General features: G+C 43.9%; 1 protein-coding gene across 3 annotated transcripts in view; it reads left to right on the top strand.

Annotated features, from left to right (window-relative positions):
• The window catches only part of LOC137624385 (death-inducer obliterator 1-like), a 124,334-nt gene that overhangs the window by 36,848 nt on the left and 63,939 nt on the right, over window positions 1-23,547 (top strand). For all 3 annotated transcript variants that reach the window (XM_068355121.1, XM_068355129.1, XM_068355114.1), the window contains exons 3-9: window positions 1,696-1,872; window positions 4,597-4,782; window positions 7,205-7,332; window positions 7,509-8,871; window positions 17,406-19,120; window positions 19,494-19,638; window positions 22,865-23,268. In XM_068355121.1, coding sequence (XP_068211222.1) covers window positions 1,696-1,872; window positions 4,597-4,782; window positions 7,205-7,332; window positions 7,509-8,871; window positions 17,406-19,120; window positions 19,494-19,638; window positions 22,865-23,268 — 4,118 coding nt within the window. The remainder of the gene's footprint in view (window positions 1-1,695; window positions 1,873-4,596; window positions 4,783-7,204; window positions 7,333-7,508; window positions 8,872-17,405; window positions 19,121-19,493; window positions 19,639-22,864; window positions 23,269-23,547) is intronic.

The raw sequence follows: 23,547 nt of genomic DNA, 5'->3' as shown, positions 1-23,547 counted from the left end.
CAGAGCTTTTCACTATTACACTTTGTGAATCTGGGCTATATAGCTGAGCGCTGGGTCATTCAGCGCCAAAATTCAAAGAGCTTTTCACTATTACATTTTGTGAATCTTGGCTGTATAGCCGAGCGCTGGGTCATTCAGTGCCCTTATTCAGAGCTTTTCACTATTACATTTTATGAATCTGGGCTATATAGCCGAGGGCTGGGTCATTCAGCGCCCAAATTCAAAGAGCTTTTCACTATTACATTTTATGAATCTGCGCTATATAGCCAAGCGCTGGCCCATCCAGCGCCCAAATTCAAAGAACTTTTCACTATTACAGTTTATGAATCTGGGCTATATAGCCAAGCGCTGGCCCATTCAGTGCCCAAATTCAAAGATCTTTTCACTACAGTATTACAGTTTATGAATCTGGGCTATATAGCTGAGCGCTCGGTCATTCAGCGCCCAAATTCAAAGAACTTTTCACTATTACAGTTTATGAATCTGGGCTATATAGCCGAGCGCTGGATCATTCAGTGCCCAAATTCAAAGATCTTTTCACTACAGTATTACATTTTATGAATCTTGGGTATATAGCTGAGCGCTCGGTCATTCAGCGCACAAATTCAAGTGAGGGAAAACCCTACTGTTTGGTAATTTAGTGGATAAATGTGATCAAAATTTTCACTATTACATTTTATGAATTTAGACTATTTAGCTGAGCGCTAGGTCATTCAGTGGCCAAATTCAAGTGAGAAAAACCCCACTATTTGGTAATTCAGCGGATAAATGTGATCAAAAGATCGATGCCTTTAAAAGACGTCACTTGCTACGTCGCATATCAAGCCGTTTTCAAACCTTGAAGACCAGGAAAGCTTCTTATATCCTATTACAATAAAGAGTTGGCTACTGGAAAGGTATTAAGGTTTCAATAGAAACAGATATGAGACTGTAATGGAAATCGAGATAGAATAATATCCTTGATGGTTAGATCCACATCATGATTTGGATTTTATGATTGTTTACTTTTATGACTTTAACCCTTTTACCCCCAAAGGACGTATTGGTACGTTTCACAAAACTCATCCCTTTACCCCCATGGACGTACCGGTACGTCCTTGCAAAAAAATGCGATAAAAATTTTTTTTTCATATTTTTGATAATTTTTTGAAAAAATTCAGGCATTTTCCAAGAGAATGAGACCAACCTGACCTCTCTATGACAAAAATTAAGGCTGTTAGAGCAATTTAAAAAAAATATACTGCAAAATGTGCTGGGGAAAAAACAACCCCTTTGGGGTTAAGGGTTGGAAATTTCCAAAGAGCCCGGGGGTAAAAGGGTTAAATGTTTTGCATTACTAGAGACAGTACTGACATTTAAGGCATTCACAATAATAAGTGTCTTCAGGCACCTACCTGGAAAAGTCAAAATCACAAGAAAAACGTTTGAAAACTGGCAATTTTCAAATATGAATCTCAGCGATTTATGAATAAAATTTTAAAGTTTTGGAGTCTATATATATAATTTTTGATATGAAAAGAATGTCGGAAAACATTGAAACAATAAAAAGAATAACACCAAGCCCTGTAAAATCTTAGTATTGTGAATGCCTCATTTGATGTCTGTAATAGGTATTCATTGTAGTTTTCTTTCTTTGAAATAACGAGTCATTTTTTCATAATTTTACATCACATTTCTTAATTGTTACCCTTTCAGCAAGCCATGGGGCAGATGGGTCCCAGGTTAGTGTTGTCAGAATGGGAAGTGGTGGTGTTGGAGGCGTAATTGGTAATCCTGGTGATATTGTCACAACCCCGTCGATTGTTGCAACAACTGATGGCACAGCACATGTTAATTTTACTGTAGAAGGATATCCGACAATCCCTTTGGAAGGTAAGTTTTTAAGTGTGTATTGCATGGTATCAAAACTGGTACAACCTGGGTTGATGTTTCTTCATACTTACGAACAAATATTTTGTCCATTATGATGTCAGTATGACCACTACTGGTGGTGTACGTGAGAAGCGCCGCTTTTATCTTTGTCCACGATCAGTACGAACGTACTACTGTACTCGTCTGCTCTTTCAATTGTTGGAGCATAGAAAGTGCACTTAAAGGTAAGCATGTGGTGCAGTGGATTTTGTTCTTATGAGGATATAAAATTTTGATTCCCCATGTATTGTGTTCCTTTTGTGAGGTGATGACTGTAAACAGTCCCTCCTTGGGAGTCTTATTCTCTCTTTTCCAACTACAAAGATAGTGAACTTCCAGGACGTAACACAACTTGCTTCATGGTAGGGAGTGACCCGAGTGTCAGCCTTACCTGCGTGGTTGATAATGAACTGTTTGTGTAATTATAAAGAAGAAAAGAGATCAAAGTAATAGATGCTGTGAAAAAAGGTCATGTGTTCCAGATAATATCGAGAACCTGTTTCTCATATGGATTAATGAGAAGCAGTTAGCAGGAGATGATTTAACAGAGAACATTGTTTGTGACAAAGCAAAGCTTTTGTCCTTAAAGGAGTGTACAAGGTATGTCAGTAAACCAAGAAACTCGAACATTCAAAGCTAGCATTGGTTGGTTTGCTTCAAGAGAAGAAGAGGAAACCATTGTGTTATGGGACGTGGTGAAGCTACGAGCTCCGATGTCAAGGCAGCAAAGTCATTTGTTTCTGAATTTAGAAGGTTCATCAATTCAGAGAAAATCAGCAAATGTTCAACTGTGACGAGACAAGTCTGTTCTGGAGGAGCTTCATTATTGCAGAAGAAAAGGCAATATCCAGTCACAAGCTCATGAAAGACATTTTGACATTAATGTTCTGTGCTAATGACAGCGGCGATTGCCAAATAAAAGCACTCCTACCTACTCTTGCCAGTACGTAGTACACGCTTCGACTGATATCTTTGTTGTCTGTAGAAGATTTTGAACATGGTATGATAGCCAACGCAGTTTCATCAGTCGCAGGTGAACCGTCTTACCTGGACCGATGTCCGGCAGGTACTATTGGCCGTTAAGAGGTGTTGTTCACGCTACCTCCTCGTGCTGATACTCGGCTTTCACATTGATCTCTACCTGCAATGTTTGTTAGCATTCGTGAGCCTGGCGTGACAGCCGCCGTTGTTTCATCAGTTATATGTGAATGGTCCTACATGGACAGATCTCCAACAAAATACGGTAAGCCAATATAGGTATTATTCACGTGGTACTACCTTCATGTGCTGTTATGGAGCTTATGCATCTGGGGGTCTGTTAGCAATTGTGAGCTTGATGTAGCGTGATGGCACTACCTCATTGAGCCGATACAGAGCTTGCTTGCCAGTCGTTTCCTTTGGGGTTGGTTATTAATAGTGAGCTTGGTGTAACAGCTACCAATGTACACCTTATCGCTGCTACTAAGATCTATCACTCACTGGTACCTTCTTGATTGGTTAGCAAGGTGAAACCAGTAATGCACTGACCGATGTTTCTACTGGTATTAGGTGAACGGTCCTTCCTGGACCGAACACCAACTCCTAGCCAATTGAGAGTGAGAATATGCCATCGTGTAAAGCTATCCTCCTCTTCCCATTCTTATTGGAGGAAGCAAAGAAAGTCCAAGTATCCATAAAGACTGATTGCAAGAAGTTCCAGGGGGAATTTTAGGTGAAAGTTCCCACTCCTTACACAATGGCGTGCGGATCATTGATTCTTAATTTGCTGCTAGGATTTTTTTTTTTTATTCATTCACAACCAACATAGAAGGAACATAGAGAGTAGAGGTCCCCTTTTTGTTTTGTTTCATTGTTGGTGTCGGCTACCCCCCAAAATTGGGGGAAGTGCCTTGGTATATGGATGGATGGACAACCAACAAATGAAGTTTTCACTTTTTTCTTTGCTTATTTTGCTAACAGCCTTTCTATTGAGAGTATGTATACAGTACATATTTGCAGAGAATGGAAATCTAGATAAAGGTACCCCATCACTAATTTCGTATCTTATTAGAATAAAACCTTTTCAAATTTGCTACTTTCACTGTTTTCTTGTTTGCAGTGTTTGTTCGCATTATCAGAAAATGTGCCATGAACAGCCAGAATGTATGATTTAATGATGGCATAATGCTTTTTAGTTATTTTTCTTCCCTATTTTTTTTTTTTTTTTTTTATACATTAAAGTGCACCTTTATGTAAGTGTCAACAATAGTTTATTTAAATCTTTAAAAGATTATTATTAATTCTTGGATTTTTGGTTCTCTCTCTCTCTCTCTCTCTCTCTCTCTCTCTCTCTCTCTCTCTCTCTCTCTCTCTCTCTCTCTCTCTCTCTCTCTCTTCTCTCTTTCTCTTTCTCTTTCTCTTTCTCTTTCTCTTTCTTTCTCTTTCTCTCTTTCACTCTCTCTTTCTCTCTCTCTTTCTCTCTTTCACTCTCTCTTTCTCTCTCTCTCTTTCTCTCTCTCTCTTTCTCTTTCTCTTTCTCTCTTTTTCTCTTTTTTTTTTAGCTTTAATCCTTGACTTTGAAGAAACATAATTCTTTATCCACTAGTTATTGTCTTTCTTTTACGCTATACCTTTCCACAACATACTCAAAATATGATTTATATTATGTAGAATTAGGTTTTGATTTTATGGTAACTTTTTCCCCAGGACAAGTGACTGGTGGAATGAACTATGCAGAGCTCCCGTTAGATCAAGATGCGTTCCAGCGGCTGGAGAGCGTCCTGGAGAGTGAAGAAGCTCGGGAAATACTCGGAGAACCGTTGTTGAATATGGTTGCAAACCCTGACCAGTTAGGACCTTTGGACCAGTTAATGGATTCATCACTCTTTGATGGTATGTTCTTGTTTGAAAAAAACTAATTTGTAGAAATGCCACTTTTTTCCTCAATGTATTTTTATATGCAAGAACTTGTTGTTTAATGTTGCACTTGTTTGATAGTTGGCCTGAATTATTTACATTTATACTACTTAGCCAGCAATATTATCTACACTTTCTTTTCAACTCGGAATGTACTACGTCTTTTTCAACTTTTCAAAATTCCCAGTAGCAGCAGTAGGGGATTCAGCATTATGAAGCTTCATCTGTGGTGGAAATGTGGGAGGTTGGGCTGTGGCACCCTAGCAGTACCAGCTGAACTCGGTTGAGTCCCTGGTTAGGCTGAAGGAACGTAGAGAGTAGAGGTCCCCTTTTTTGTTTTGTTTCATTGTTGGTGTCGGCTACCCCCCAAAATTGGGGGAAGTGCCTGGGTATATGTATGTATGTAAAATTCCCAGTCTGTTGGTCACAAAGCATAAAATAAGTTACTGACAGAACAGCTGGTCCCATGTCTGGCGATGAGGGGTTAGGTTAATTTATCAGTAAGGGATATAATACTTCTGAAAAAAGGAAGCTGCTCCAAATATCATATAATAGACTTCAAAATTAAATAGCCACAAGCATGTGGCATACTTTAAGTAATCAGCTGTTGCAAAGAATCTTGGGGGAACTATGTAGGAACTTAGAACAGAAGGGTTGGCAATGCTGATAATAGGAAACATATATATGTTCAGGAGGTGAGTATAAATGAACTGATTAAAAAGTTACAATATCAGTAGAGACATATAAAGAATAGAATAATGTCGAGGTATACTTGTCAAAAATGTTGCCTGAAGATGCAATAGAGATGGGTTGAATGGATGAAGCAATAATGATAATCAAAATGTTGCAAAAGATGGTGATGCGTGTGTTTTGTGTCTACACGTCTTGATCCAGAAGGCCAGAGGAGGAGCTAAAGTTTTAGGAAAGACAAGCATTGTTATTTAAATGGCCATATAGGAACAAACACAAGTAGTTTTGAGGATATAAATAGTTGAATTTTACCAAGACAAAATGATTAATGTTTGAAGAATCCCAGAGAAAAGATATATACTTTACAGGGGTGAATGCAATAAGACGGACTCATTTCATTTTCATGAATAGTTTGAACGTAACAAGTGATTGGTGGAATCGTCTGAAAGGATACACCGACGCCTCATAAATTTTAGGAGCTGAATTCCTGCTTTGCGGAAAATGTATATGTATGAAAGGACCTAAGTTTGTATTGTTAGGAAAAATACAAATTCCGGGAGGAAAAATTTTGATTTTCCCTTCTTCAAAACCCCCTTTTGCATATTTTTAGGGCTTCCTTAAAAAAAAAAAAAACTCAATCCATGATGGACACATTTATTTCTTAGTAATAACTCTGTACTTAATTAACATAACATTTACATAAAATTTGTTTAGCATAACTTCATTGTCTTCACTCAAAGTAATGTATTTTTGAAAATTTTAATATTACCAGTTTAATGAATGGTACCCTTTGTTTCCGCAATTCTCATCTAAATTTTGTCCTTATACATTTGTCATATACTCTTGCAAAGCCAACATGATATTTATTGATTTCTGATACTTTTAATCTGTTCCATTCATCTGTATTTTCAGTCATCATCATTGTTTTCACATTATATTTAATGTACCTTGCTTCATTAAAAGTTTTATGTTAGTGAAGAAAGCAAGAATTTATGAAAAGAGAAGTTTTGGTCACCACTAAAGAGAAATGTAAGGAAATGCAAGGAAAAATTGAGTGGACTGGAAAGGCACTTTTGCATAGTGCTAAGATTGAGAAGTGAAATGCTGTCAGTAGATCATAACTGACGAGAAAGCAGCTGAGATACGTAGTACTTATAGACTGGATGATAGGTTAAGTTGTTATCGCTACATGATAAGAGTGGGAAAGGACCAATTTGTTTAAAATAGCAGTTGACATGAAAGTAAATGTTGTGTGTGGCATGTAATTAAGAAAGGTCATAGATGAGCGCTTGAACTTTGGAGGTCCTGTCTATCTTTACTTACTTTTTGCTTTTACTTTGATGGCTGCTTTTCCGGTCCCATACAGTAGGGGAACCCCACTCTCTACAGGACCTCCACTGTCATTTTACCTTGTTCGTTCGGAGTATTTAACGTTTTATATTGCGTATTGTTCATTTATTGTTAAATCTTCACTGTCAAAAGACTCATGAAATGAGAAAGTCTTCAGTTTCCTCTTGAAAGCCTTTATGTCTTCAATCATTCGAATGTTTTGTGGGAGCTTATTATATAGTCTCGGGGCCGCATATTTAAAGGCTCCTCGTATATGAATACCTTGTGTAAATATGTTATAATTTTTTAGCAGTATTTTTATTGGAGAATGATATAGTTAAAAGTAAGTATGCATTATGGTAATTTATTATTATTTTAGGGACTGAACAAGGTGATATAAGCGATACAGAACAAGTAAACAGTGAAGGTAGCTCATCGTCTAAGAAGACTAGGTCTCCACCAAAACGCAGATCACAACGCCAGATGGACAAAGCTGAGAGAGAAGAAGTAAGTGTCAGATATTTACAGTACAGAGAATAGCTGGAATACATACTGTTATCCTTTTGAAACTTGCGAGTATGAGCATACTGGGTTTTTATTTGTTTTAATTTTTTTTAAGGTTTCATTGTAAGTATAGTTTGTGATATTGAGGAGAAGGTGTAATTTTGTCTTGTATTTCAAAGGTGGAGAAGATACTGGCTGAAAATAAGAAGCTTTTGCTTGAAGAAAAGCAGCAACTTGGAGAGCAGCAAATAGTGGAAAATATGCGCAAGTTGCATACCCATGAGGAAGAAGAGGAGGAGATTGAGGAGGAGGAGATGGAAGAAGAAGAAAGTGATGATGAAGAGGAGGAGGAATCAGAAAATACTGCATCCAAAAAGACTGCTATGGGTAAGAAGAAAGGGAAATTGGCTGGAAAAGGCCGTGGAAGAGTGAGAGGGAAAGGAAAATCAGAAACGGAAAAAGAGAAACCACAAGAAACAAAGGGAAAGGGGAAAGGTAAAAAGAAAATAGAGGAAGAGGAACAGGAGGGTGGCGTAGGAAGAGGTGGTGGTGGCCGTGGTAAAGGAAGGGGAACTGGGAAGGAAGGGAATACTGGAAGTGGTAGAGGGAGAGGTCGAGGAACTCTAAAGAAAGATGGAGACTCGGGTGGAGTAGGCAAGAATTCTGATTATAATACGACTGAAAAGACTGTGGGTGTGGTAGGACGAAGAAAGAAAACCGATGTCACTGATAATGATGAAGAAAGGGGGAAGTTGGTGAAGGCTGGTAAACAAAGCGAAATCGAGTCGGTCAGTGAGAAATCCAATGAAAACGAGGACAAGAAGTGTCAGAGAGATAACACAAAAGGTAGTGAGATTACAAAAGATGGCAATAAAGGTAACTCTGAGGATAAAAAAGGTGGCAAAGCGAGAAAAGGTATTAAAGGAAAAGACGAAGGTAACGTTGCAAAGGTAGACAACGTCAAAAGTGTCGAGCAAAAGGTAGATAAGAAAGATAAAGATGATGATAGTGATGGCGGGAAGAAGCTGAAACTAAGGAAGAGTGTCAGGGGCAGAGGAAGCTGTGAAGAGAATGATATGGAACTGGAGTCCATAGGTGAAAGTGAAGCAGATCTTAAGAAATCTCAAGCAGAGAATGAAACTGATATTGAAAAGAAATTAAGATCAAACCATGGAAATAAAAAAAGTAATGAGGGAAGTGGTTTTTCAAAATCTGAAAATAGTGCTAGAACTAAGGAGGTGGAAAATGTAGAGGCTAAGGAAAATGCTGATTTAAATAAAGTGCGGCCTAGGAAAGGTTTAAAAGGGAGTGAGTTGGGGAAAAATCAAGAACAGGAAAGTGATTTGGATAAAGTTAAAGGTGTCGGGAGAAGAAAGATTATGGTCCGAACAATGAAGAAAAGTAGTGAAGGTAAATCAAATGAAAATTGTGAGCCTGTGTCATCATCAGAGGAAGCGAAGGAAACCGAAGATCAAGGAATGGAAGTCGATACGGGAATTACAACTGATGAAAATGCATCGGAAATTAACGCAGGATCCTCAGGTATGTATGTTTTTTATTTTTTCCCAATCTATTAACCCTTTTACCCCCAAAGGACGTACTGGTACGTTTCACAAAACTCATCCCTTTACCCCCATGGACGTACCGGTATTTCCTTGCAAAAAAATGCTATAAAAATTAATTTTTTCATATTTTTGATAATTTTTTGAGAAAATTCAGGCTGTTAGAGCAATTTAAAAAAAATATACTGCAAAATGTCCTGGGGAAAAAATAACCCCTTGGGGGTTAGGGGTTGGAAATTCCCAAAGAGCCGGGGGGGGGGGGGTTTAAAAGGGTTAAGTTATTCGTATTAATTCAACAAGCATTCCAAAGTACTGTACAGTATATCCCTATCATATGAAACACCTTGGAACAAGGGTATTTTGTAGCCTTTTAGATTTATTCTCTAAAAATTTCAATGAAATGAACAGCTGTTATGTGAAATTTAATTAGCTTTTTTTTTTCTTTTTCTTTTTCTTTTTTTTTCTTTTTTTTATACCTTTATACAGCACTTGATTTTCTATTTTTATTTCTTACATAGGTTTTGTAAACTAGGTGACTCTTTATAAGGAAAACATTAATTTAACTCAACTTATAAAGTGCATTTTCCTAGACATCATATACATGTACCAATTTTCTCTTAAATCTTAAGGTGGGATATTAATTATTTCAAACATACAGCTTCATTTTAACCTGTTGTTAAAGAGTGGAATGGGATGAAAAGGTAAAGAGTGAAATGGGATGAAAAGCAATTAATATTGTGTTGGGTCCGTGACTGGAATACAAACCACGCTATTTACAGGGGTAATTACTTCGGCGCAGCCGATGACGAGCCATAAAGTTTTAACGAGGGTTTCCTACCCTGCCGCTAGTTAGAGCGGGGGGAGGGGGGGGCTAGCTAGCTACCCCTCCCCCCTCACACACACCAGTGTTTGATTCACTTTACTTTTGGCTCGGAGAGACGACAGACCTGTCAGCGCTCTCCTCTCTTTTGACTGCCATAATTTTTGTTTGCTTTTTCTTTCAGTGTTTGTGTGTGAAGTTGGTCTCTACTCTCCTTATGCGTGGACTTCCCGGCCGCCCTTGTGGGACCTTTATTTCGGCCGTGGAAACGGATCCTCACTCCTTATGCCCTCAGTGTAAGGGCCAACGGTGTGCTAGTTCTAATTTGTGCATTGAGTGTAGGGAGTGGTCCACCTCCCAGTGGGAGAGGTTTGCCCGGCGACGTAAGAAGAAGGCTAAAAGGGATCTTTCTCCTTCCGAGGTTTCTCGGACGAGAGAAAATCCTAAGTCTTCTTCTTCCGCCGCCCATTCCTCCTCCGAAGCTCCCACTTTGGCGGCCTCTTCCGAGAGGCTGGCGAGTCGTAGCGTAGACCGTAATGTTGTTGATGTCATTAACCGATCCCATGGTGAGGGAGAGGTCGTTGCCTACTATAGCGAGGCGGCTGCCCCTCCCCCCTCGGAGGAGGTATTTGTTTCTAACAATGACCTTTTTCAGCTTTGGGCTTCCTTGGGGCTACAGGGTTCTCCCTCCAAGGAAGCCTTGTTTGGCATGATCAAACGGGGTGCGGCTGCCGAAAAATCGTCAACCTCAGCGGACATAGATCCTCTGTTTGTGGTTGACGTTGTGTCGGAAATATCCCGTGGGTCTGGCCAAACTCCCGTTCCTGTGGCTGCGGTAGCAGAAGGCTCTGTCTCCCCCTCCGAACATACTTCGAGGGAGGAGCTTAGTCCCACGGTCTCTCCTTCCGTTGAGACTCCCTCTCGGGGGAGTTCTCTGGTAGAGACGCCTCTTCGGAGGCCCAATGATGGTCAGCCTGCTGATCCCACAGCCCCTCGTGGGCGTTTAAGGCGGAAGGCTCGTCCTCCCCTTCGCCGTAGAGGCCTTCCTTCCCCCTTCAAAGGGGTTAAGAGGCGCCTCTTCGGCTCTTCGTCTCCACAGTCCTCTGCACCTCTGCAGAGGAGACGACTCGCCATTCTCCTGACCTGCCTGCCACCAACCTTGACCTCTCCAGGGATCGTTCGCGATCCCCGTTGGAGGATGGTCGTCCTTCGGGACAATGTGAGCTGTCGCCCCAACCATCGACATCTAAAGCTGCTGACGCGCTTTACGCGCCACCTGAGACTGCCACTGCGCAACCTCCTGACCCTTCGGCGTCTCAGGGACTTGAGCGCGAAACTGCGCCGCTCGCCCCTAAGCGTAAGGCTCCACCTGCGCTCCCTGCTGCTATTGTTCCTGACGTTCCTGACAAAGCGCCTCGGCGCTCACCCTTAGGCGTTCGCGCCACTGTTCCTGTTGTTCGCCAGGGTTCCCCTGCGTGCCCACACCCATCGCCGCCCCGTCGCCCTCCAGCAGTTCCTGAAGTAACGCGCCCACGTGTCGCTTTGGACTCATCGCGCCCACCTAAGGAGGTTCGCGATACAAGGGAGGCTCGCGATACGAGAGAAGTTCGCGATGCGCGCCCAGGCGCAGTTCCTGTTCCAGCACCAACGTGACCACGCGTCGCGACGACTCAGCTCGTCGCCCTAGAGGTTGCCAAGCCAGCGCATGGGCGCTTACGGCCGCCTCTGGAACCGCGCGAATCTACTGCAAACACGATCGCGCCCGATGGCCCAAATCGCACCCTGTTCCTGCTTCACGCCCCGTGCCTGACTTCAAGACAGCGGTGGTGGTGCAGCTAACTTCAGAGCGCCCTCATGCGGCTCGCACCACGCGACCTCCGAAGCAGCGAACCCCGGTGCGACCTGTTCCTGATGCGCGCTATGCGCGCCCACGATCGCCAGCGCAACTAGCGCTTACACAGGCGAGTAAACCGGTCCATCCAGACCGTCACCAAACCTCTCGTTCCCAGGTCGCTCGCGACCCTGCTCCCGCGCTATGGCGCCCTCGGCCAGTCCTACCGAACATCCGCTCGGGCGCTCCTGTTATCGCACGCCCTCCGGGGCCGCACCAGGTCGCTGCGCGCCTGCGCATTCGGCCTCCTCCTGATCGCCGCACGCCCACACCATCGCCCACGCGTGCTCGCTGGCATGTTCCCGCTCAGGTTGCCCCGCGGCCACGCTCCGGCTCTGTCGCCAGCGCGCCATCGCTCCTGACCATCCCCCTGCGCCCGCCCCCGCCCATGTGGGTGCGCGCGCGCAATTTTCCAGCTTCGCGCCGCCCTCTCGCGCGCGACCCTGATCTGGGCCCGTCACACAAGCCCCAGCGCGATCGCCGACAGGCAGTTTCTTCCTTGTCGCGTTCCCCTCCCCACAAGCGCAGACCAGCGTGCTCGCCAGAGGGGGAGCGCTCCTCAGACAGGTCTAGGGATTCTTCTCTTACAGCCCTGCAGGCGAACCCTCGTTTGCCAACTCCTCTTAGGGATCCCTCGATCCCCTTCCCTCCAGAGGGAGTGTCTGACAGCACTGCTGTCAATCAACAGCCCTGGTTCGACACCCTACTCGAGCTCTCGTGCGGGCGATTAAGCTAGCCCTCTCTGATTTGGGTCGCGAGCCAGCGGCAGCTTCCTCCCCCCTGAAGAGGAAGAGAGGAGTCTCTCCCGTGGATCCTCCGAGGCCTGTGCTGTCCCCGCGTAGATCCTTGTGCAAGGCTCCTACTCCCCCTCAGACCTTCTCGCCCTCCCCTGCGGAGGAGGATTACCCCTCCTCAGGGTAGTCGGTTGAGCAGGAATACTCCCCCATCGCACCAATGGTGGACGTTTCTCCTCGTCTTGAGGTGGAGAAGGACTTGCCCCCTTCGCTTCTAGAGTCCTGCATCCCTCCCAGGAGGGAACCTAAGGACTCTAAGACGATTCCCAAATCGTCTGCAAGGATCAGACAGGAACAGCCTAGAGCCGTCGAGGATGCCCACGTTTCCCCCCAGGAAGAGCCTCTGGGATCCGGAGACTTCGCTGCAAGTCAGACAGGAGGCGAGCACCAGGAGTCAGAACACGTGTTCTGGCAAGTCCTGACTCTCGTGAGGAACCTTAATGGGATTCCAGACCCTGAGGTCCCACCTCGTGAAGGTAAGGACACGGTCCTGGATCGCGTCTACGGCACTCAGAAGCCCTCTAGGGCCAGCGCAGCATTGCCCTGGTCCCAAGGGATGAAGAGCGCCAGAGACAAGATCGAGGGCCAGCTCGCGGAGCTTGTTGCCTCCAGCAGATCCAGTGCCAGGAATAAGCTCCTCCCTCCTCCTCGTGTCCATCAGAGGAGGTACTTTGAAATCCTCGAGGAGTCTTCGCTGAGCCTTCCCTTGCATCACTCCGTGGAAGGACTCGCAGGGGGAGTCCCTCTTGAGAGACTCTCCAACCGGCACGTATCCTTCTCAGCCACTGGGATCCAGAGCCAGGAGAAGGTCATCAAGTGCGCCATGCAGGCCACTTCATGGCTCGACATCTGGCTGGGGTCTCTGGGCATCCTGGTGCGGTCCGAGGATCTCTCCAAGGAAAGCACCAGGAAAGCGCTGGAAACCTTTCTCCTCTCGGGCACTCGGACCATTGAGTTCTTGTCCCACCAAGTCTCGAGCTTGTGGGCCAACACGATCCTCAAGCGCCGGGACGCTGTTGCCGAGAGGTTCCACCATAAGGTTCCCAGCGCCGAGTCGAGCAGGCTCAGACACTTCCGTTCTCGGTAAGAGCTTGTTTGAGCCTAAGGACGTGGAGCTCTCTGCCGAGAGGTGGAGGAAATCCAACCAGGATTCCCTCATCCATAGGGCCCTGACATCGAGGCCCTACAAGCCTCCGGCGGTTCAGCAGCCCCGTCCCGTCAAGGATACGAAGAAGACTACCGTAGCAGCGAAGCCCAAGGTGTCTAAGCCCTTTCCTGCCAAGGGCAGGAGGGGAAAGAAGTCCTCCAGGGGAGGCAAAACCCCTAGAGGCTCCGGCCGAGGCCGGAAGCGCTAGGGTTGGCCATCCCCCTGCGTGTCCACCAGTGGGGGGATGCCTGCAGAGTTGCGCAGCAAGGTGGCAGCAACTCGGGGCGGATGCCTGGACGGTCTCCGTGATATCCCTTGGGTATCGCGTCCCGTTCACAGCATCTCTCCCTCCCCTGACAGCGAATCCAGTGTCGTTGAGCTCTTTTGCCATGGGATCGGCAAAAGGGCAGGCCCTTTGGGCCGAAGTCCAGACCATGTTGGAGAAGGACGCTCTCCAGGAGGTCGTGGACGGGTCCCCAGGCTTCTACAGTCGACTCTTTCTTGTGAGAAAGGCGTCTGGAGGCTGGAGACCAGTCATCGACCTCTCGACACTGAACGGGTTTGTCAAGCAGACTCCGTTCAGTATGGAGACGGCAGACACGGTCAGACTTGCAGTGAGACCACGAGACTTCATGTGCACACTGGATCTGAAGGACGCGTACTTCCAGATCCCAATCCATCCGTCTTCAAGGAAGTACCTGAGATTTTGCCTAGACAACAAGATCTACCAGTTCAAGGTGCTGTGTTTCGGTCTCTCCACAGCACCTCGGGTGTTCACCAGAGTCTTCACCATCATCTCTTCGTGGGCTCACAGAAACTGGTATATCTAGGCATGATCATAGACACCAATCTCCACAAATCCTTCCCCTCAGACGAAAGGATAGCAAGGCTGAGGAAGGTTGCAAAACCTTTCCTCAATCAAGAAGAACTCACAGACCAATCGTGGCTTCGTCTCCTCGGCCACCTCTCCTCTCTGACCCGTCTCGTCCCCAACAGTCGCCTCAGGATGAGATCCCTTCAGTGGCGACTGAAGTCTCGGTGGAGTCAAGGACTCAACTCCCCGGACATCCTGATCCCCATGGGATCTGCGGAACGAGCGGACCTCAGGTGGTGGGTGGCAGACAAGAACCTGTGAAAGGGAGTGGATCTTCTCGTCTCTACCCCGGATTTGATGCTGTTTTCGGACGCATCAAACAAGGGGTGGGGTGCCCACGTTCTGAACCACAGGGCCTCAGGCCTGTGGTCAGAATCAGAAAAGTACCTTCACATAAACCTGCTGGAGATGAAGGCCGTCTTCCTGGCCCTTCAAAAGTTCCACCAAGTACTGGCGGGCGACTCCGTAGTGGTGATGAGCGACAACACGGTGGTGGCTTACATCAACAAGCAGGGAGGTACCTTTTCGGAACAGCTGTCCTATCTTGCAGTAGAGATCCTGAGATGGTCCGAAGTCCACTCGATATCACTTGCGGCTCGCTTCATTCCAGGCAAGAGGAATGTGCTCGCCGACAGTCTGAGCAGAGCGACGTAGATAGTGAGTACCGAGTGGTCTTTGGATCCTCGGATAGCCAACAAAGTCCTGACTTTGTGGGGTTCCCCGACTGTGGACCTGTTCGCTACGGCGTTGAACACCAAGCTTCCGCTGCACTGCTCCCCAGTCCCGGACCCCAAGGCCCTCTGGCAAGATGCCTTCCAACAACGGCGGGACAACGTCGACGTGTACGCCTTTCCCCCGTTCTGTCTGATGAGGAGGGTCCTCAACAAGACTAGAATATCGGTCAATCTCTCGATGACCTTGATAGCTCCGCTATGGCATCACGCAGAGTGGTTTCCGGACCTTATGCAGCTCCTCACGGAGATCCTGAGGGAGCTCCCTCCACGTCACGAGCTACTCAAACAACCACACTCCAACATCTTCCACAAAGCCGTAGCTTCGCTTCGACTTCACGCCTGGAGACAGACTATACAGCATCTTCTCAAAGAGAGAGGATTTTTCCAACAAGTTGCGGAAAGGATGTATGGCCACCTGCGCAGGTCATCCACAGGAGTCTACCAGGCGAAGTGGCGAGTTTTCTGTGGTTGGTGTCGTGGAAGGAGTATCTCTCCCCTCGATGCCACTTTACCAGCAATAGCGGAGTTCCTTGTGTATCTGTGGGAAGAAATGCGCCTTTCAGTCTCGGCAGTGAAAGACTATCGCTCAGCCTTAAGTCTTGCCTTCAGGCTCAAAGGAATGGACATTTCCTCCTCGCTGGAACTGTCTCTTCTCATACGAAGTTACGAACTTACCTGCCCTCAGTCGGAAGTGAGACCTCCTCCTTGGAACATGGTTCGGGTCCTCAGGTCTCTTAAGAGGCCTCCCTACGAACCATTATGCCAGGCTTCTGATCACCACCTTACCTGGAAGATGGTGTTCCTGCTAGCTTTAGCCTCGGCCAAGCGAGTCAGCGAACTGCATGGTCTCTCCTACGACGTCGCCCATTCAAGGGGATGGGGGGAGGTAACGTTCGGCTTCGTCCATGAGTTTGTTGCTAAGACTCAGAACCCGGGAGTGCCGGACCCTAGGTTCGACTCTTTCCAGGTCTCGAGTCTTCGTTCTGTAACAGATGACCCAGACCATCTCCTACTGTGCCCAGTCAGGAGTCTGAGGTTGTATCTTAAAAGAACAGCTGCAGTCCGCCCCCAGGTGCGAGCCTTGTTTGTTAGCACCGGAGAAACGAAGAGGAGTGTCACCAGGAATACCATCTCGGCCTGGATCCGCAAGGTGATCCACCTGGCCTTGAGTTCTGACCCTCCTCCGTCACGGCGCCCTAGGGCACATGATGTCAGGGGCGTGGCTACGTCCCTGGCCTTCAAGAAGAACTTTTCGGTGACGCAGGTCCTGCAAGCTGGGGTGTGGAAGCATCAGACCACCTTTATGGCCCACTACCTGCAAGACGTGACACACAGAAGGCTCGATACGTTTTTTATCGGCCCTGTGGTGGCTGCACAACAGCTGGTCTAACCTCAGGCTCCTAATTGGACAAGTAGCAGAGGGTTGAGGGCATTGTTACCCGGTTTTAGTCTGTGTGAATGAAAAGATCTGTCTGGCCCTTTTCTTTTCTTCATCCTCTCCTCCCTTAGAGAAAAACAGCATCCTGGGTCCTTTGCACAGCTGACCTCAAACCTCTGCAGGTAAGCCATGCTTCCTTGTGTTCCTAGTATTAAGTTGTAATACTGTCATGTCCCCATACCCTGACGAGGTGGTATTGGTTAAGTCCTAGCCTAGATTTCCTTCTAAGGAACTCCAGGTCAACTTCCTAGGACATGTCACTGCTCACCTTCACACACGACTTACGTAGGCCGCAGCAGCCCCTCAGCTGTCTGCGAGGCGCAGGGGCCCCAACCCTTGAGTTGCTTTATGAACTCGGGGTCGGGGCCCCCGGGCAAGCCAAAGCCAGTATGGCAGGGGACTTACCTCCCTTCCTAAGGGTTAAGTCACCCCATGTAAATAGCGTGGTTTGTATTCAGTTGCGGAACAAATGACATTCGTAGATGATTTGTATTTTTCCTAACGATACAAACCTTAGCTATTTACAGTTATGTGCCCGCCAGCCCTGTCCCCCAAGATAAGTCCTACCTCTAAGTAAAGTGAATCAATCACTGGTGTGTGTGAGGGGGGAGGGGTAGCTAGCTACCCCTCCCCACCCTCCCGCTAACTAGCGGCGGGGTAGGAAACCCTCGTTAAAACTTTATGGCTCGTCATCGGCTGCGCCGAAGTAATTACCCCATGTAAATAGCTAAGGTTTGTATCCTTAGGAAAAATACAAATTATCTACAAATTTGTCATATTCAGAGCATAGTATTAATGTTTCTTTTTTCCCTGCAGGTGCAAAGATAAAGTCCGTCAGGTTATCCATGGAAAATCTAAATATGGAATCTGCTTTGGCGAAGGAGATGTTTAGCGAGTTAGATCTGTGTGTGAAGCCCAGTGCTGTTAAACATAAGAGGACCTTGGGCCAATCCAAAGAGTCCGAGGGTCCCAAATCTTGTTCTAAATCAATAGCTGATCTAAGTGCTGAAATATTCGGTGATTCAGACCTCCCTGATTTTGGAATGGACATCAAGGATAAGAATATCCTACCGGCAACTCCTAGGCTTATATCAGACTTTCAACCTCCTATGTCATCCACTCCTAATACTGAATCCATTGTTAAGAAGGTAGAGAGTGCTAGTGAAACACTTTTATTTGATGATCGTAAAATTAACAACGAACCAAAAAAATTACTAAGGAAGAAGTTCATCTCAAAAGAACTGAAAGTTGACTCTAAAGTTGAAGAGAAGGACGTTCTGACCACACAGGTGAGCGCCATTGGTAACGTCGAGTTGAAACCGTTAAGCAAATCTGAGGTAGTGGTAGTAAAGAGTAAAGTGCAGAAAGAAAATCTAAATGCTAATGCAGTTAAAGATTTAGGGAAAGATACAGAAGAAAATGCCAGAGTCAGTCCAGAAAAGGTTCCAAATACCGAAGGAAGATCCAGACTCATTCAAGTGAAGAGCCCTGTAGGTATTCGTCAAGTTGTCGTACTGAATTCCGCAAAATCGGCTGCTAAAGAAACTTTGGTCAAAGTCATTGATCCGATTGATCCACCGAGAGAGGAAGATAGACTAACGGTGGCTCAGATATGTGCAAATGCCAAAAAGGAAGCTGCAATGAAAAGAAAGTTAGACCAAAAGAAAAAGACTGCTGATGTAGACGACGGAAGTTCGGAGGTAGCCGAATTCAAGGGTAATTCTGAAGCTGCTAAAGTATCGGCTAAGAATATAAAGAATAAGGGGAAATCTGAAAAAACATTGAGGACGGAATTCCATAAAAAAGAGCCGCCTCCAAAGATTGTAGATTTAGAAATGAAATTAGAAGATAGCGTGCAGCTAAAGAAGAAAGAGGCACAGAGAAAGCGCGAGGAGATTCAACGTAAAAGGGAAGAAATCTTGAGAAAGAGAGAGGCCATCAAATTAAGAAAAGAGCAGCAGATGAAAGAAATGATGCAGATGAAAAGAGAAGAAAACCACGAACCACCGGAACAGGAGAATAGAGTCGATAAACCAGTTCAGAAGGTTAAGCACATCTCCGTATCGCAAAAGAACACTGCTGCTGAATCATTACGAAGTAGTAATAGTCAGGAGTCCGTTGCTAAGAGAGAAGTGAAAGTTATTGTACAAACAAACAAAGGTCATGGACTTCAGAGAGCAGAATCTGTTGAGGTTCTGCAAAAAGTTAAAGGACAGATAACTAGTCCAAAGAAACCAGCAATAGAGGCGCCACAGAGAAATAAGGTCAAGTTACCATCATCAAAAAATGAATCTGCTCCTAAGAAAGTTGTTAAAAAGGAATCGGCTGTAACTGCTAGAACAAAGAAGATGGAGGATCGTCCAAAACCCCTTGCTGCACCTCTTGAGGAGTCGCCAGTACGTCGTAGTGGGAGAGCCATTAAGAAGAAAACGTTTGGAGATGAAATGTTGACTTTTGACCTAAAGGAAGAAATAGTTCCCGAGGGTGGAGTGGAGTCTGCATCGGAGGAAGAGCCGGAAAGTGAAGAAGAGGTGAGCCGATTTGATGAATTGATTGAAATTGTTAAAATTATTTTTTTATTAAAATCATTAAATTTATTATAATTTAAGAAAATTCTCTCTCTCTCTCTCTCTCTCTCTCTCTCTCTCTCTCTCTCTCTCTCTCTCTCTCTCTCTCTCTCTCTCTCTCTCTCTCTCTCTCTCTCTCTCTCTCTCTCTCTCTCTCTCTTTTTTTTTTTATTAAAATCATTAAATTTATTATAATTAAGAATCTCTCTCTCTCTCTCTCTCTCTCTCTCTCTCTCTCTCTCTCTCTCTCTCTCTCTCTCTCTCTCTCTCTTTTTTTTTTTTGTAGGCCTGTTAGTCAGTCTACCATTTAATTTACATTCCCTAATTTTCTTTGTAGGACGAAGACTCGATAGAAGATTATGATGATCCTGAGCGGTTGTGGTGCATCTGTCAGAAGCCGCATAATAATCGCTTTATGATATGCTGTGATAGGTGTGAGGATTGGTTTCATGGAACGTGTGTGGGTATCTCCAAAGCTATGGGTAAGTCTCAGTTGTTTTTAAGATCAAATCAATGTCTTATGTTGCCTGGTACTTTGGTAAATTCTTTATGGAGGCCAAGAAGTGCTAATGGATAATATTATGCTGCTCATAATTTCATGTGTTTCAGTTATCTGACTTGACTGTATTTTCCACTTTCTCTTGTATTTCTGCTTGTGCAAATGATGTTCTAATGGTTTTTGTTTTTAACCCTTTTACCCCCAAAGGACGTACTGGTACGTTTCACAAAACTCATCCCTTTACCCCCATGGACGTACCGGTACGTCCTTGCAAAAAAATGCTATTTAAAATTTTTTTTGCACATTTTTTATAATTTTTTTGAGAAAATTCAGGCATTTTCCAAGAGAATATGACCAACCTGACCTCTGACAAAAATTAAGGCTGTTAGAGCAATTTTAAAAAAAATATACTGCAAAATTTGCTTGAAAAAAAATAACCCCTTGGGGGTTAAGGGTTGGAAATTTCCAAATACCCTGGGGGTAAAAGGGTTAACTATTGTCACATAATTTTCACAATTCTTCTTTAACTAGATTTGCAACATCTTTCAAAGTTTGTGTTTTTATTCCTAATGGTCAAGGAGCCTTGTTATTTATTTATTTATTTTTTTTATTTTTTTCACTCAACTTCTTCAGTCATAATACCAGTTGGCACGTCTTGGCCTTCTCACTCGACTTACAAACCTTTATGCCATCTCCCAGGGTCTGTTATTCGTTGTGCCATTAGGGAAAACAAAAGATAATTTTTTTAATAGCAGTCTGTTACCCATGCTGTGTTGAATTATTTCTTTTGCATTCAATCTCGTCCCACCTCGTAGTCAAAATATTTGAAAGTTTTTCCCTTAAGAACGATTCCTTTTACGAACGCTGTAGAGTATGGTTATGTAACTTCTCATTGCAGGTCAACATTTGCCTGTGATTTTAGCCTCATTTTTTCCCTTGTCTGCCCTCCTTGTCTGTGAGTACTACATTAGTATGAGCTTTTTCATCTGGGATGAGGTTGTTAGTCTAACACCCTGACCCAGGGATGTGTAAGGTACTAATGGCCTTTGACATTTCACGTGGCAAACCATTTAAGTAGACACTACGTAGGTTTAAAGCTCAATAAGTTTATCGTGATATTTCAGCTTCCTGGAGATGCTAGAATTGTATGTACAATCTTCCGGAATTGTAAAGCTCCTCTCCCCATGTCTTTGGCAAGTAACAAATTTTACAGAATTATGGATCTTAAACTATGGAGGTGCAAAATTAATTGTTTGCAATGAGTGCAATAACCAACCACTGTGCTGTAATAATAATAAAGCATAGTGAAATATTCACAATATTGATGGCCACAAGTACAGTATAAAGACTAATTTCTTCTTCCCTTTTTAGACGTATTCTATTTCAAGTGATTTATAATAACCATAATCCTAATAATGAAGGACCATTTCAATTACAATAAATCACTTAGTATCATAGTCATCAATGTACAGTACAGTGTTATGTTATGATATCAATTTTCTATCTATATTATCTACCATGGCACTTCCCCAATTTTGAGAGGTAGTCCACATAAAAAAGCAGTCATACTGTATTCACACAGTTCGTGGAATTCCCTTTGCTTACACAATTCAGTGCTCTCCCAAATGTATGAAAGATAGAATGTAGGGTAACATCGAGGTATTGCGGGCAGCAAACAGGTACCTCGATGCTGGACAGAAGGGATGGTAAGCTGTGCTAACACTGTGCACATGTGCCAGACCTAACTTGCTGGCGAGGAGTCGGGAGAAAGAATGGCACGCCATTTGAAATTTATGGCAAACAGCTTGCGTTGTGGACAAGTGAATTAGTGTGAATATGCTTATAAGGACGGTTTGCTCTAATACTTTTGGCATTAGAGATGACTAAAACTGCAAATTAGCAAAGGTTTTTCAAGATTTTAATTTAAAAGAATATATGTTAGTATTTAATTCTGAATCATTTCTACAATTTTTCCTTTGCACTATTTTAGGGAAATTTTTTATTAGCTGTTAGTTCTTGTATACAATTACCTTTACAATTGTTTACAAAGCAAAAAATTTATAATGCTTCCCTTGAATTTCATTAAGTGTATTTCTCTCTTCATGAGTGTAATAATTGTACTTACACACCTTGAGTATAAAATACTAATTTTCTCTACAAACTTTGAAAAACAAAAGGGAAAAAACTGCTAGGCATTGGACATGGTCATCTGTTGTCCTCCATTACAAAGGACAAACTCCTTTCCAGACCTATCGAAATATATAGGGAAAATGTAATAAAAGGTAGTAGGTTGGCCTGGGCACCAGCCGCCCGTTGAGATACTACCGCTAGAGAGTTATGGGGTCCTTTGACTGGCCAGACAGTACTACATAGGACCCTTCTCTCTGGTTACGGTTCTTTCCCTTTGCCTACACAGGCACCGAATAGTCTGGCCTATCCTTTACAGATTCTCCTCTGTCCTCATACACCTGACAACACTGTGATTACTAGACAATTCTTCTTCACCCAAGGGGTTAATTACTGCACTGTAATTGTTCAGTGGCTACTTTCCTCTTGGTAAGGGTAGAAGAGACTCTTTAGCTATGGTAAGCAGCTCTTCTAGGAGAAGGACACTCCAAAATCAAACCATTGTTCTCTATTTTTGGGTAGTGTCATAGCCTCTGTACCATGGTCTTACACTGCCTTGGGTTAGAGTTCTCTTGCTTGAGGGTACACAAGGGCACACTTTTCTATCTAGTTTCTCTTCCTCTTGTTCTGTTAGAAGTTTTTATAGTTTATATAGGAAATATTTATTTTGATATTGTTACTATTCCTAAAATATTTTACTTTTCCTTATCTCCTTTCCTTACTGGGCTATTTTCCCTGTTGGGGCCCCTGGGCTTGTAGTATCCTTCTTTTCCAACTACGGTTGTAGCTTAGCATTTAATAATAATAATAATAATAATAATAATAAAAAGAACTGTAATGAAGAAATTAAGATGCATATTTTTTCTCTTCAAACCTATTAGTAATATGGTGTCTTCTTCCCTTCACCTCTCTCTGATCTAGAGTTGTCTTGGCCACAGAATGATGAGGAAGGTTGATCATCATGAAATGGCTTTACAAAGTTAATATTGTCGTATTGAAATATACTTATTGTTGAATATTTTCTTATGATATTGCTAGTGAACATGGTTGGCACACTGACATATTATTGATTTAATTCACAGGTCAGCAGATGGAAGATGAACGCCAGGAGTGGGTTTGCCCTAAGTGTAAAAAAGCTGAGAAAGCCCTGAAGAGTACTGGTATATCTTTGCCACAGAAAAAAGAACTTGTGTCTGTGATTGATCTCGTGAGTACCCAGACAAAAGGCAAGCTTGAAGTCAAGTCGGGTACACTAAACCCAAGTTCAGAAGCCAAAAAAGTGTTGAGCAATGAAGGTAAAAAGGAAGCGCAAGCTAGTCAAACACCATCCAAGAAAGTAACCCAGGATGGGAAGAAAGTAGAAAATTCGTCAATTTCTTCAAAGAGTGCGGAAACTCCTGTAGAAGATCTGGACGGGGATATAACTGAAATCCCCACGGCATCTTCATCGACATCGTCCAGCCGAATTTCAGAAGAGAAACCCAAAGTAAGCTTATGTTATGTGTTACTCAGAGAAGTATATAATGTTTCATTTTGATTTTGAATTACCTTCATGTGAACAATTTTATGAGCTGTTGCTTTTATTTTCATTTTTGTTTATATTATTGAGTAAACACTTTTGAGTTTTAGAACATGTTAGGTAGCAACACACTTTAATTCTATCTTCTGTTTATTAGATAAGTACACAATGTTTAGATAATAACTGTTTGTGTGGAATCTCTTCCCAAATTAATGATGCGCTCTGCTTGTGCTTTGATTTTTTATC

Source organism: Palaemon carinicauda, chromosome 2, assembly GCF_036898095.1.
Source record: "Palaemon carinicauda isolate YSFRI2023 chromosome 2, ASM3689809v2, whole genome shotgun sequence".
Classification (NCBI taxonomy): Eukaryota; Metazoa; Arthropoda; class Malacostraca; order Decapoda; family Palaemonidae; genus Palaemon; species Palaemon carinicauda.
This window is presented reverse-complemented; position numbering and strand designations above follow the sequence as displayed.